Below are 15,576 nucleotides of genomic sequence, written 5' to 3'. Positions count from 1 at the left end.
GTCTAAATATATATCTTTCTTTTCAGGTTTCACCGACCATAGTAGACCATCGCTGTGTCAAGCAGTGCTGCACGGGTAGAAAGAACCTTAAGTGCTGGAAAGTCAAAACGGTGCCCGTTTTTGCCAATAAGGCCATGTCTTCTGAAATGCCTTTTTTTCTCCCCTCCGAGACCCCAGACAACTGAGTCGGTACTACACCCACCAATTAGTCGTCCCCCCCCCCCCCCCCCCCCCGCTGTAGTAGCACATCAGTTCAGTTCAGTTCACTGCCCCCCCCTATCCATTTTGTGCAATTGGCTTATTTGACCGTCTCCAAGCTGAGCTCTCGGGCGCTTAGTTGTCTGTTTGCTGGCTTCCGTCTTCTGAGTGTGACAGAACATTTGGTCACCGGTGGACTTGACTGGTCACAATGATTCTTCTTGATGATGACTGTTCCCACGGAGCTCCCAAAGGGAGCAACTCTGCAGGAGGATGCAGTCGCAGGAGGGGGAGGGATTCAGCCATCCATCCATCCGTCCATCTTTTACCGCATTGGCGGGGAGGGGTGTCGTGTGACAATGTGCAATATTTGATTTGGTGCCAATGCTTTTAGGGCCCTCTAGAGTTTGATCTACGGTTCTGTTCTTCCCATGTACTGTACCGTACCGACAATGTTGTCATCCAAGTTGCTTACTGTGAAAGCCGAGGGATTGCTCTCTCCAAATGTACATTTTGTTTATATTGAACAAGTCAAAAATCAAATTTCCTTCACTTGTCAGAATTGTGTATATTTTATGTAAAAACAAAAAACAAAAATCGCATCTGACAGATGTGAATATGTTTTATATTATTTCAGTTTTTTTGTCTGTGCTCTTTGGATGGAAGTATTTTGGAATGAATACCAAGAGCGAGACTCATTGCAGTGTTACCTTTTCTTTTTCTAAGAGTATTTGTCCCTTATAACCTGCATTTTATGATACACATTGCTTTCTTTTTACAAGCAATAGCCTTTGCTCATCAAGGGGTTGAACAACACGCCACCCTGTCATTTTTTTGTTTCTCTTCCAGTGCTTATACAGAAATATGCGTAATTTTTTTCTGTTTTCACATATGCTACGTCAGGATTACTTTACCTGCTGTCATCTCCACTGAGCCAATTCGATATCTGCCTCAATACAAATGGAACATGGTGACAATTCCGGACAATAAGTGGATTTTAATGGACTGATTTTAAACTTTTTCAGTACCTTCATAACCCAAGTCATTTGCACTGTCGCTCATAAGCTTTATGGACACTTTATGTTTTGGTCTTTATGAATTTGTTTTGTTTTTTTACTGTATTACATTTAATTAAGATGTGAAGTGTATGTCAGGTGTGGGGAAATATAGTATGTCTTCTCCCTTGGAGAATGCGTTCAAGCTGTGTGGTTTGCATGCGTGTTGTATTCATTTGGAGCGCAGATCAGTTCACATTGTAACAGAGTTTCAACAGGTCAACTAGCTTCACTGATGTTGAAAATGCGGGCATTTCCCCCCATTTATTAATTCAACACAAAAGGAATGATCTGTGGATTTCCATTTTGCCGGATTTAAAAAAAAAAAAGAAAAAAGAAAGGAAAATTAACTTTGCAATAACCTTTTTCCTTTTCACATGGAAGTTGGAGCAGCTCAATAGATTTCAGTGTGGCCCCCCACCCACCCACCCACCCACACTTTTGGAATACAGAATGCCATCTAAAGGATACATAATGCCAATTAAAATCCCATTTCTGAATGCATTTTCATTGTGTGCACTTTCATTACGCAGATGACAAATTCTGCCATTAACTTTCTTTTTTTTTTTCCAGTGGGGTACAAACACACCAACAATGGGCTGAATTAGAGCATTTTTTCCACTCCTTGCGATCAAAGTCGGCAAAAGCCAGATTATCAGATGTCTGAAAGATTTAACTGAGTGATTATCCTGTCTGTAGTGATCACTCACACCTATGGACAATTTAGAGCAGAGGTGTCAAATTCTCTGACATGAACATGCATACCACAAATAAACCGTTAGTATTTTATTCCTTATTATCCTACAAGCACTGTAGTACTAATACAGTTGTCTGCAAAACAGCAGACAACCATTCCAAACTAATCAGTCAGACTATAATTATACAAACCTCAGCCGAACAGGACAAAAAAATAAAAAATAAAATGATGGGGTGATTAATGGGTTCACAGTCATAACGGCCCTCTAAGGGAAACCGTAACTACAATGTGGCCCGCGACAAAAATGAGTTTGGCACCCCTGTCCTAAGCAGTGTAACAGGGATTTCCCCTTAAGTGTTATTTCAACACTACAGTACCTCCTCCTCGCCTGCAGGAGTCACTGTGGCCAGAGGATACAAATACAAGTTCGCTTTTAGTCCACTAGAGGGCGGGGAACGCCGCGAAATCGATACGAGTCGGTGGCCTGACGCCGTGTGAAATGGCGTCCCGGTGACAAGTTACTCGTTTCGATGCGTTTAAGAAATGCCGCCAAGCTTGCCTTTGTCAACCGCTGTGAATTTTCAATCCTTTATTTGCGGATACCACCGTAGGGCCGTTGGCTCGTCAACGTGACGGATGTTCAACAGGTGAAAGTCGGAGAGTATGTACGTAGCCACACGGAGCTCAAGCTAAGCTAAGCCAACGGTTATCATCCATCCAAGCTATTTCAACATTGCCTTCAGCTAGCCGCCGCCTCACGTGACCCGAGACGACAAAACGGGGGGTGTAGTTTTCAAGCCTTTCCTCCCAACATGGTTACGGGGAGAGCACGAGACGGCGCAATACGTATCCCACAATGCACAGCGTTATTGTTGTGAGGCGACGCCATCTTGACTCCTCCTCATGAATATCCATCAGGAGGTCTTTGCGTAGGAGGTCGGCCGACGTTCATTGCATATTCGAGCAGTGTATTTTGGTCCAAGCGCGACGCACGGTCACGTCTCCGCCCTGATATGTCCCTTCGCGCCCTGCCGCCTCCTTCCCAGCGACTTGAATCGGTAAAATGTTCCCTCTTAGCGACGGAGGAGAAAGGAAAGGCGAGGAGTGAATGACGACTAGTGGAAGAAGTGACTACGGTGGGAACGTACTCTGGCTTTTAAATGTAGACGCGGTCGGCGGAACCAAGTGCGCACCGTTATTTCTTCCGAGCGGGGGACGTCTGACTGGCAGAGATGGAGAGTGTGCAGGCTGCAGCTGACGATGGAGGCAAGTTAACGAAGAAGCCCAGCGGAGTGTCCAGCGGCCGGTGGACTCCAGCAGCGGACGGCGGCGGACACCTAGCTCCCTCCCCCGCAGACGTAAAGAACGGCAACGGCGTTCCCCACTCGAGCCGAATTGCGGCGTTGAACGGCCGAGGCTTATCCGGCAACTCTGGCTCCCTGCTGCTTCGACGCAGGCGCTTGAAGCGGAACCTCAGCGCGGCCGCGTCCGCCGCCGCCGCCGCCGCCGCCGCCTCCTCTTCCTCCTCCTCCTCCTCCGCTGTCGCGGCCGCCTGCGGTGGTGCCAAGATGAGCTCGGCCCTGTCCTCTGCGTCTCTGCACACCCAGAGCCTGGACCGCAAGACTCTGCTCAAGCACCGACAGAGCATGCAGCTGCAGCCCGCCGACCGCGAGTGGGTGCGAGCCGACCTCCACCGAGGCGCAGTCCACGTCTACGACAGACTGACGTCCTCGTCTCCCAGGCCGGTCCTCTGCACCGCGGACACCACAGCTGGGGAGGTCGCGGTCCGCCTCAGCAAACTCTGCGGCAAGTCTAGTTCTGTCATGCGCATTTTTAGCAAAGACAACCCCAAGATGGACCAAAATGGCAACTGCAGCGTCAAGTACGAGTACAACTACGATCTGTGCAAGGTCAACGATGAGCCCGCTATCAAATATGACCCCTTGTCTGGCCTGGAAGCCACAGATTTAGGGGCTCACCCCGGTGACAAGATGCGACTGCTGCTCATCACCAATGCAGATGAGAGGCAACAGGATGGAAAACTTTTCAGGCCTGAGTCAGAGTCCCAAGACAACAGAACATGCTCGCTGTCAGACTTGAACTTGAACTCCAACATGGACACCCCAAACGAGGATGACTCAGAGCACAGGAATGGGACTGACAGCTACGGTCTCAATTCTGGCTCAGATGTGGAGAGCAGCGCTTTTGACGACCTGAGCTCCGGGGCCCGGCTCAGCGAGCACAGGGACTCGCTCAGCGACGACATGATTCTGGGCACGGACGCGTCTGTACTCAGCCCCTCGTTCGATAGCGCCACAGAGGGCCACGACATGTACGGCAGCTCTTCAGATGAGCTGGAGCTGGACTGCCCCGTATCCGGCGCTAGCCCGGATCCCGTCTCCAATGGCGTCCGCCGAAACGACATGGCCAACGGCCTGCCCACGAGCAGCAGTGCTGGCTCCTTGTCCAGAGACAGCTCCACAGGTAACACACCTGACATCCAGGACCCAGATCGCAGCGCTGGCAAATCAGCGCTGACCTGTGGCCACAGTGGAGGCTCCTCAAAGGAGTCCAGCCCCACGCTGTATGTTCAGCTGCACGGCGAAGCGGTCAGGAGGCTTAGCCCAGATGAGAGGCCCCTGCAGATCCAGAACGACTTTCTCTTTAAGCTTGGATTTAAGGACCCTTGGAGAGTTCAAGAGGAAGGGCTTAACACAGAAATGGGCTCCCTGCTACGTTTCTATGCAGGTACATTATTTTTCATTTGTTGAATGTTGTTGCAGCGGTGCAGCTTTGCGTAAGCCTCCCGGATGCCGGCATCTTTCCCTCGTGCACACAGACAGACCAGAGGTAGAGGTTAAAAAAAACGCTGCAATGATCAAACGAATGAGGTTTTGTGGGCGCAACACGGTGAACTTGTGGTTACTCTGCAGGTACTCGGGCTTCCTCTCACATTCCATAATCATGCATTTGAAGTGCAGTGAAGACTTTAAATTGTCCATGGCTGTGAACGTGAACGTGAGTGTGGAGAGTTGTTTGTTTCTATGTGCCCTGCGACGGTCCAGAGTGTACTGCACCTCTTGCACAAATTCAGCCTGGATTGTTTTGGCCGGGCGCAAACGCTCTCACAGGCCTTGCATGGCCACGGATGGAAGGTTCCGAGCGGTCATCGTGCTTGTAACAGGTTGTTGCAGGTTTCCATTTAGTTCCAGACCGAATGTTTTGATCTGGGTTTGCAGTTGAAATCTGAGAAAATCAGGCCTCCTTGAAATATTTGTGTCTTTATTGTTGTTTGTGTTGTTTCTTCCGGGCCTCGGGCGCCTTTGTCAGACCGCAGCCACACACTGCGCTCCCATGGACACGCATGACATCACCACAAAGCCGCCGCCGCCGCCGCCGCCACAACTTATGGTGCTCCCACACAGGGGCCCTGTTCCAGCTTTCGCCCCATTATCATCCCTCTGTGAAAAGGCTGAATGCCTTTGTGGTTGGATGGAGAGTAGGGGTGGGAGCAACATGGCCGGGAGGGTCTAAAACTCCCTCGGTGGACTCTGTGGTCATTGAGATGCTACGCGGTGCCTGTCCCACTGGCCTGCAGGACCGTCCGTCACAGTAACTAACTTCCTGCCAAGCCGGGTTAGCGTGCTGTCGTACAGCTCGGGAAGCCTTCCCGATGCCACTGTGTCCAGTTGCTGATGGCGCTTTGGGATGGGAAAGGAAGGGAGGGGAGGCGCTGCTGAGACAATCTAACGCTTTCTAGCTTCCCGTACTGAACTGGAGATCATCAAACGTGGTATACACACGCACAGTCGCACACACATACACATGACCCGTCACTTGACATGTCATGCTTTGTAATAACAGGCTTGCCGTTAGGGCTGTCAGAATTCCTTCATTGTGCCTCGGCCGTCGTGGGTTTGGCTGCGCGCGTCTTGTGAGTGCAGCATTTCACGATGCGCCTTCAGGGAATCCCTTCTAGCTACGCTCGAGGGTGAACTACTCAGAGCTTGCGCCGCATCCAAATGTCATGGCCACGGTGTGTGGATTATGACCCCATTTACAAAGTTTTATCCTGTCAGAGGGTCACCGGTTATTAACTGTTAATGACTGTTCCATACTATACTGCGAGAGCAACCGCATGAGATCAGTGTGCAATGTAAGCGGTCAGGTAATACGAGACACATTGCTGTCCAGTGGGAAGAGAATGGGAGGAACCTACAATACACTACTTTAAATAAATACAGTGCATTGTGATTGCTGTTTACAGATAATGTCATGTTCCTCATATGGCGTTAACGCAGCACTGTGTGTCAGGCTGGGACAATGTCATTAAAAGTCCGTAGCTGATGCAATTATCTATCCTCAGCAGGCCTACACACACACAAGATTGAGATTTATTGTGGCATGTCCCACTTGGGGGAAGCGCGAGAATCTGTCTTTGATAGTGTTGAAGGGCAGGTTGCGTTCATGTACAGTGGGACACGTTCGTGCGGTGCAGTTGCAACAGCAGCCTTCAAATGAAAAGAAAAACCCGATGCACTTCTGAGGGCGACGCCTCCATGTCCATGTGAGAAGGCTTAACCCCGGTCACCTGAGTACTCACTAAAGCAACCCCTCCCTCCTCTCCGCTCGACACCAAGGCGACGGCACTACGCACGCGAGGCCTTAATGCTCAATTCAGCCTAGCACAGAGGGACACAGAATTGCACTTTAAAGCGTGCGCAGACGGGCGCCTTGTCCGAAGGCCACGCGATGCCCCCGTGACATCTGCCGTGCTCTTTGGCAGGTTGGCCTGTTGAAAGCATGTCCGGAATGTCCATCGGCTTTTTGAGAATGTCAAGCACGTTTGCTGTGGAGGAGGAAGTGCTGCAAGGAGGTGTTCAGGGGGAGCGTCATGCCATTCTTACACACGTTGACATGGTTTTGACTGTCCGTCCAGGCCAGATAGTGGAGACAGTCAGCCTCATCTGATTTTCTGGCTGACTCTCAGGCACAGCTGCCGCAACTGTAGGCCTCAGCCACACTGAAGACCTCCTTGTCTGGAGACCTTTGTTTGATACAGGAAGTCCAGTATCTATTGTACTGTTGCTACGGAGCTCAATAAAAGCACTGTGCAATTCTTAAAAAAAAAAAAAAAAAATGTTCATGCTGGATTCGACTTTGCTTGACGTGTTTACGCAGCAAAATTGGCCACATTGGTCACTCCAAAGGGCAGGTTGACCTTCAAAGAGCGGGCGTCGGGTCATCACGCTTTGCGGTGCGACCAGATGAGAGAGTTCGCTTTTGCTCTGCCGAGACACACAAACGCAAACATGCGCATGTACAGAGTGCCGCCCCGGATCAAAGAGCTGCTGTCCTCTTTGGCAGGCTGACGAGTGATCTTCTAACAGCGGCCCACACAGGAGCCTGTTGTAGCGCCTCGTCTACCGCGCTAATAGAACTGGAGCGCAGGGGACAGGAGCGTCCGCTCAGATTAATAGTCATACGTCCACGCAAGAACAAGGAAGGCCACTTTTGTTAGTTTTGCTTCGGTTTGGTTGATTGAGTGTGAACACAGAAATCAAACTCCGGTTAGGTGAAGACCAAACCAACTGTTATGTGGTCGCTGTACAATTTGAAACAAACTTGACCCAGTTTGGTTATGGTGAGAAATACTTCGTCTCAAGAACTTAGGCTGCATTCACACCAATGTTCTGGAGTGTATTTGAATGGACTTCAGAGTTCATTTACCACCTTGGTTTGTTTCACTTGCTCTGGTGCGAACACAGAAATCGAACTCGGATTGGGTGTCGCCCAAACCAACTGTTATGTCGTTAGTACCGTTTCAAACAAATTTGTCCCAGTTGAGTTATTGGGTGACAAACCAATCCAAGCTGGATCTGCTCTGGCACTGAAAAGAAGTACGCTTCCTCTCAAGAACCGAGGCCACGTTCACGCTAGCACTCTTTGGTCAATTTCAATGTAACTTTTAGTTCGCAACCTTGGTGTTGTTCATTTGGTCATGTGTGAACGCAGAAATCGAACTCGGGTAGTTTGTGCCATTCCAAAGGTGTCCCGCTTCTGTTAAGGTGAGAATGTGATTCCTGTTCAATCCACTTTGGCACTGTATAGAAGTACACTTTACTTTGAAACTAGCACTCTTTAGTCCATTTTAATGGACTTAATTACCACCCATGATATGTGGTGTGGTTTGGTCAGACGTAAACACAGAAATCAAACGGATTGACCAAACCAACTGGTATGTGGTCTCGATCCAGTTGCAAACATATTTGTAACCACTTATGGTGAGAAAACGTCCTACTTCGATTTAATCAAACTCTGGCACTAAATGAAAGTGTGCTTCCACTTCGGAACTTGGGCCTCCTCAATTTAGCACCATTTAGTCAACTGGTTTGTGGTCGCGGTACAGCTCCAGACCAACTTGTCCCGCTTCATTGATGGTCAGAAAAACTTGATCCACACTATAATAGTCCTCTCAAGAACTAGGACCTCTTTTACGCTAACATTCTTTCATGTGGCTTAAGTTCATTTACCACTTTGATGTGGTTTCCTTGGCTAGGTGTAAAGATTGAATTTGCAGTCTGTTGTGGACCGAAACCAATTTATTTCCGGCTCTGGGCTCTCAATTATCAAAGAGTGCGTAGAATTAGTCTCGTTGTGGAATCCTTGCTTTTGGTTTTGTTTGGCTTTTTGGAACAGACAAGAGTTTCCAGGAACAGACCGAGTTTACAAAGTCATCATTATTCCAGACCAGACAAAGTGACTTATAAGCTTTAATGCTTCAAAAGATTCAACAAATTATGATTTCATTTGAATAGCATGCAGGTCAGTGTCACATTGTAATGAGTTTGAAGACCGCAGCTCTTTTACTCTGCAAGTAATGAAGTCGTCTGCTGCCTGGATGGCTCTCTTCCAAAACACAATGTGTGTGTGTGTGTGTGTGTGTGTGTGTGCTTGAAAAGGAAATGGCCCTAACGCACATTGGCACAAAGTTTCCCAAGAGGCCAAGGACCTCGAGTTCTTTACCAAGCCAATACAGCACACTAAATAATTTAGATTCATTAGCCTACTCCGCTTTGCAAACACTCTCATCCGGGGCATGCTAGCACTTCGCTGCATTTTGCACCCTGCTTTCCCTATTAAACTGGAATCGTTGGCGCTTAAATTACACTTTCCTTTCAAAGTAATGCTTTGGCTTTAAAAATAATAAATACAATTCCCCAAAATTAATTCAAGCAAAATGAATGACCAATGGTGAAAAAGTAGCCTCAAAACCAACCACTTACAAATAATTCTGTCCAACGCTGCGCAGGTTTTTTACCTCTCTGCTTGTGTGAAGTCGAAAAAATACTTTTGAGGTAATTCCCATTTTGTTTCCCGTACTTTGTACGAGCAAATAGTTATGTGAAACTAATAAAATGCAGAGCTATCTGATCAGATGTAGCTGATAATGGCTACATTGCTTTTACCTGCTTGTTACAGCCATTCGAATTGATACCTTTTTTTTTTTTTTTTTTTTTTATTGCACCGTGATTTTCTACTCTCCAAACATCTTTCATCAGCAGCAAAATTGCAGTGTTGTTGTGATGCACATTTGCAAATAATAAGCCTCTGCCTTATTGCCTCTCGCAGCCTGTGGTCGCATTTGGCCACATGTAATGAATGCACGTAATAGGTCTCCTTAAGACCTTCAACGTAATTAAGATTCAAATGAACACTATCAATATGGCCAAATGGCAACATGGAAATACAATAGCGCGCCGTCGTAATTGGATAGCCCGCGATGCTTTTTGCCTGCTGCTTACTCGCTCGTATTAGTTAAGTTGAGAGTCGGCTATTAATGTCTGTATTCCTCGTAGATGCGAGGCATGTTCAAAAGACAACATTGGTTCAATGACTCTAAAAGCTCGACTGCGTCCTTCCGCTCTTACCTCGGGCCTTCTCTGAGGAGGCGGGCTGCTGACGTGATGACTTAAAGGACTCTGCAGGGTTTAAAGGCTTAATGAAGATCCCAGCTTTCTCCAGCCTGCCTCGTTGGCCGCTGCTAAAACGGAGAGCACCACTCAGTCCGTCATCTCCGAGCCTTCTCGTCTCTCTGTTACTTGCTGCAAGAGCAGATTGCGTTTGCAATTGCATCTCCATTACCAGGCTGAAGGCGAAGACAGCATTGTGTTTGTTGTTTTTATTAATGGTCAAATGGAAGGGTCTCCTCATGATTCAAAATGTATTTCCCATTGGAAATCATGGCTATAGAAATAATGGGCTGCACAGTAAATAATAAAGTCAATACTACAATCCACCCAAATGAAATGGACTGAACAACTGTAAAGGGGGGTCCTCAGTTTATGATGGAGTTCAGTTCGGACAGTGTTGACATGAGGCTTTACACGATCAGGATATTTGGGGCCGATCGGCGAGTTTAAAAAACCGATAACCGATCACCGATCCGATCACATGATGGAGGAATGTGTCTATTTAAATGACCTGTTCATTTACTGTATATACTTAATTGCTAAAAAAAAATTATATTTACAATAAATAATCTATCTTTGTTCCTCTTTATGCCAGTGAGGCATAGTGACAGACAGAACAAATGAATGGTCTTCCATTAGATGGGAGGAAGTAAATACAGTAATTAATGTATCCACTTTTTGTGACATTTTAGTTTTTTTGTTGTTTGAGATTTTTCAATTGTAAAATATGTTCCTTGGCTCCATAAAGGTTGGAAATCACTGCTCTTGTCAGGTCATGTATTCTAATCAGTCGGGTCAAACCGACATTACAACATGACAGAAATTATGGGTGCTAACTTACTGTAATTAAATTACGTTATTTGTAATTAAATGACTTCACCTACACCGAAACTTCAGAGCATGATTCGACAGAACGGCGGCATGTTTACGTACAACCGTTGGTGCTAGCAGTAGCTTGCTAGGCGACATAACGTTTTTGTGGCGTGCTTGTGAGCCGTATCGTATTAAAGTAGGTGAACATACCTGAAGCAAGCCTTAAACAAACGTCCTCTCCTGAGCGCCGGTGACCACCAACACACGTTTTTCCCCATTTTGTTCTTACAAACACACGGCGCGATCCATTATTGTTGTCATCGCCATGGTAACAAGTGTATCCGGTCGCTTTTGTGTTGACACAATGAAGCCCAGTGATTGCAAAAAACGGGATGCGGTGGTATCGGAATACAAGATTTTATTGCAGTAGTCTGACATCAGTGCAATCGTGAAAGAGCAAATTTGTCTTGTCGTCTGATCCGGGCATTACGTGTTGTCTGTCTCAGAAGTGTCGTCTGTTCCACACCGCCAGCATTTTTTGGTTTTTTAAATAACTTTATTGGCCGTCAGATATTTACAGGACTACGCCAAAAGACACGCGACAAGGCCAAAAATAAACTAGCTTTTGGATTCAAATATACTGTGCACGATGGCACAGTATATTTGAATCCAAAAGTAAATGCGGAGTAAATGTCTTTTGCCGAGCCGATCAATGACCTCATTGATTGGATCGGCAAATTATGACATTAAAGCCGATCGGCATAAAATGCTAATTATCGGCCGATAAAATCGGTGAAAAGTCTAGTTGACATTAACCCAAATTTGAAGTCGGAACGCTAACCTGCACTTACGCGGTAGCAGACATAGTTAGAATAATTGTATGAAAAACCTGTTAGGCCATAAATATAAAACAAATGAAAAACAGTAAGTATGGCAGTAACTGATCATGGCTTCTCACACCGCTGTAGCTTTGCAGGCATCATTTTTCCACACGGACTAATGTTACTGCACACTTACGCACCACTCGGTGGACAAATAAGTTGGCGCGATGGCGGCAAGCCAGGAGGAAAGACTAAAAGACAGAGTGTCCAAATTTTGGTATCATTTTACACTGAACAAGGAAGATAAAGTGCTGTGTATTGTGCACCACAACTGCGATTGCAACACAAGGTAAAGTATCGATGTTAGCTAATTTAATATAGCGTAATATAGCTAGTTAGTATGTCTTGTAATGCCCCCGCAAGTGGTCAAGCATAGACACAGCTGCCGGGGCGCTTTATTGAACAAACGGTAAGAAACCAAACGCGTAATAAGTACTGAGCAGCCAGGACTGAGGCACGCGTACCACTTGTGTGGCTACGCTAGCGCTACGTCTCAAAAGTTCAATTTCTGGATCTGTTGTTGGCATCAGTACCCTTTTGTAGTGGCGTCAACATACAAACCCAAAAAAGTTCATTCTTGACGTGCTCACTGCTCATGACCATTTTACTTCTACGTTTTTGAGCTTTTTTGAAAGGTGTATTTGTTTCCTCAAAATGTTTGTCGGTTTCTAAATTATACGAATTTGTTCGTTATTTTTTAAATATAATTTTCCTGACTGGGTTCAGTGCAAAACAGTCAGCATCATGTCACGCTGACGTCGATGTCCTCACCTGACATCCTTCTAATGGTCTTTCGAAATGGCCCATTGCTGAGTCGTTATGTAAGTACGTAATCAGATTTCACACGTTCCAGAGCTCAAACTCAATATGCGTGTGTCCCTACGCGCTTATTTTCTTTTTCCATATTTGTCTGTGTGGGTAGCACAGTGAAATAGTGGTTAGCACGTGTACCTCACATTTTTTTGAGCTGCAAGGTTCAACTCTTTGTTTCTTTATGGATGGATTATGTGTTCCCACCGTGCTTGCGGGGGTTGTCTCCGAGTACTCCGGCTTCCTCCCACATTCCAAAAACATGCATGTTGGGTTCATTGAAGACTCTAAATCAGGGCTTCTCAAAGTGTGATACACATACTTTGTTCAAGTACATTTGCATTTAATCGTTCAGAACTGTTTTGAAACATTAAAATGTTTTTACTTTTACGTGCAATACATTTAGATTTATTTTCCTATATTTAAGTGCAGTGTCAATGCTGAAACTGTGTAATGTTACGGTGTCTTACACAAATAATACATATTCTCTTTTTGTTTTGAAACGATAAATAAAACAACATTAATAATTAGATTTCCCCAAAATTCGTAGCAAAATCTTTGCCTCGAAGATTTACAGTGCTCATTGTTTCCCGCACGGACTCATGTTTCTGCAGACTTACGCACCACTCCATGTTGAAATAAGTTTGTGTGAGCCAGAAGGAAAGAGTGCATAAGTGACAGAGAATCTCCAAAGTTTGTGCTCATTTTACACTTAAGAAGAAGATAAAGGGCAACGTGTCTACTGACTACTGCAAAGCCGAACTAAATAATGTACCACAACAGCATGTCTTCCATCGCCGAAGCAAGGTATCGATGTGAGCTGATTTAATGTAGCCTTCCACCATGAGTTAAAACGTGTTGTAATGCCCCCACAAGTGGTCAAGCCGGTGGGTGGTGTACTTTCAACCGCTTTGTTGAACAATTGGTGACAAAATAAGCAGGACTTGAGGACCAAGGCTACGGAAAGTGAATGGATGCAAGTGTGTGGTTTTGTGCGTCCAAGACAAGTGCGCACATGGGAAATTGAAGAATAGATTTATGCATTTTGACGTCCCTTCGCGTATCGGCCCCAAGTCGTGAGATGCTTTTAAATGGAGGACACGCTTTGGTGTCTACCGATGCAAACGCCCAGAGGACGGCGGTGTCAGCTCGTAGTGGCGTCAGCCAGGGGAAGTCTTTTCTGTCTCATATAGATTGCCTCCTTGGCTGACAGCCTCCCACCCGCCACTTCTCCCCTCGCGCTCCCATTCTCAATTTCTCCCATGATCGATCCCCCTCCCCCGGTGCTCGCTTTCACTCCTTAGATCTCCTCCTCCTGCACACCATCTGACAGTTTGCATTTATCTTGTCGTATCTCTCTATCCCGCCTCGCTCTTCATCCTAGCGATCAGTGGCCGCCAAAAAAACAAAAATGCAAATAAAATGCTGATCGAAGATATGAACTGCTGGTCCTCCCTCCCACGGTCAAACTTAGTTTTTTTGTGCCATTGAAATTTCCATAAAAGGAATTGCAGGAGAATGGAAAGTGAGATCCCCAATGCTGTATTTGAGAATTGATTTGGGGGTGTGAGTCGCAGTTGTGGGTGGAGATATTGTTATCTGCTCTGTTGGTCATCTGGAGTACACCACAAACTTTAAGAACAGTAACAGGCCATTTTCAAATTATTTTTCGGGTCTCTCACATTTAAAAAAAAAATAGGTTAATTAAGATGTTCAAAATCGGTATGCGTGTGCCCCCACTTCAGGGTATCTCGCAATGCTGAAACCCATGTGTGACGTTTTCACACCAGAAAATTGCCAGAGATGTAAAAATGCCGGCTTTTCCACGCAGTTCAAATGGGGCTAGCTAGGGAAAAAGATGTGCGGGTATCTTTTTTCGATCCTCTACCAGCTGTCTCTCATGTAAGAGTAGATGGCGCCACTTATGAACAAAATGCGTCAAAAGTTTACCCTTTCTGCGGGGTCACGGAGTATCACACATTGTCCCTGAGCTGAACACCGGCCTCCCGCCTCAGCTCGACGCAAGGAAAGGGGGTGGATTAGGGGCGGGTCAGCGGGGGGCTCGCTCTCTGCCGCTTTGATCAGCCGCAGCACAGCCTAATACAACGCAACATCTGCAGCGCTCGCCATGAAAGGGGGCACCAAAAATTCCGATTAGGCAAGACAAGTGCATCAATACTTCTGCTCCTGTAATGCTCTGACACAAGGTGGGACGGGCAAGAGGGTGTGTGTGTGTGTGTGTGTGTGCGGAGGGTTCGCTCGTCTCAAATCACTCGTTTGAAAGGTCGTCTCCTTGAAATAATGCTGAAATATGGGAATCACACTTCCTCATTGGCCAGTGTGTGAACGGAAACTTGACTGAAGGAAGGAGGGACTTTGTGTGGACAAAAGTACACAATTTGCTCTACAAATAGTGTGTCATGTAACTTGTCACACTTTTATGCCGACTCATGACGCCTCATTGAGAGATCTTGTATTGATTATTTCATCATATTTAGCAACATTAAATAGGCGGTTAATATGAAGTACATTTTCACAAGAATGCATTTGGATGCCGGTCATAAAAATGCTTTAGCTCCTAAAATTCAACATCACGACTGCAGTGACGCACTCCCAAAGAATGCTGACACGCTGTATTCAAATGCTATACCTGTATTTTACTGCTGGCAGAGTCATTAATAAGGTTGTCTGTATCTTTCAAAAGCCTTCAATTTTATTTTGTTTGGTTACCTTAAAAATGCATATGCTGGTAGGTTCACTTTGATCTCGAAGTTGCACGTGTAAATTAAAAAAGTGATTCATAATACTGTTGAAATTGCAATCATTTTTGTTAAGAGATCGAAGATTGCGCATGGTTTGCAACAAGATAATAATGAATAAATGTGAATATTTTCCGTCTTGTCCTTTTCACCAATACAATGTGAAAAATTTGGGCTAGTTATTTATAGCTCATTAAACAACGAATATACCGGTCCGGGCCATTGGTGTGAATGTGGCCCACGTACTAAAAAGCATTTTGACACCCCTGAAGATATAGTATCATATAGTATCGCCCACTTCAAGTTGTCACATTAACTAATGTCGAGGGAGCTCAAGTTTGATCGGGGTGCCCTTAAAACTTAAGTATTCAAATTTGGCTTACGAAAAAC

General features: G+C 46.0%; 2 protein-coding genes across 10 annotated transcripts in view; both read left to right on the top strand.

Moving 5' to 3' along the window:
* The window catches only part of LOC133489515 (phosphatase and actin regulator 1-like), a 40,422-nt gene extending 39,024 nt beyond the window's left edge, over nt 1-1,398 (top strand). For all 9 annotated transcript variants that reach the window (XM_061798682.1, XM_061798678.1, XM_061798679.1 and 6 more), the window contains one exon: nt 27-1,398. In XM_061798682.1, coding sequence (XP_061654666.1) covers nt 27-42 — 16 coding nt within the window. In that variant the 3' untranslated portion in view covers nt 43-1,398. The remainder of the gene's footprint in view (nt 1-26) is intronic.
* A 988-nt stretch (nt 1,399-2,386) lies between these two features.
* phlpp1 (PH domain and leucine rich repeat protein phosphatase 1) overlaps nt 2,387-15,576 on the top strand; it is a 54,011-nt gene continuing 40,821 nt past the window's right edge. The window contains exon 1 of the mRNA XM_061798663.1: nt 2,387-4,698. Within this exon, the coding sequence (XP_061654647.1) occupies nt 3,183-4,698 (1,516 nt within the window). The 5' untranslated portion in view covers nt 2,387-3,182. The remainder of the gene's footprint in view (nt 4,699-15,576) is intronic.

Source organism: Phyllopteryx taeniolatus, chromosome 14, assembly GCF_024500385.1.
Source record: "Phyllopteryx taeniolatus isolate TA_2022b chromosome 14, UOR_Ptae_1.2, whole genome shotgun sequence".
Classification (NCBI taxonomy): Eukaryota; Metazoa; Chordata; class Actinopteri; order Syngnathiformes; family Syngnathidae; genus Phyllopteryx; species Phyllopteryx taeniolatus.
This window is presented reverse-complemented; position numbering and strand designations above follow the sequence as displayed.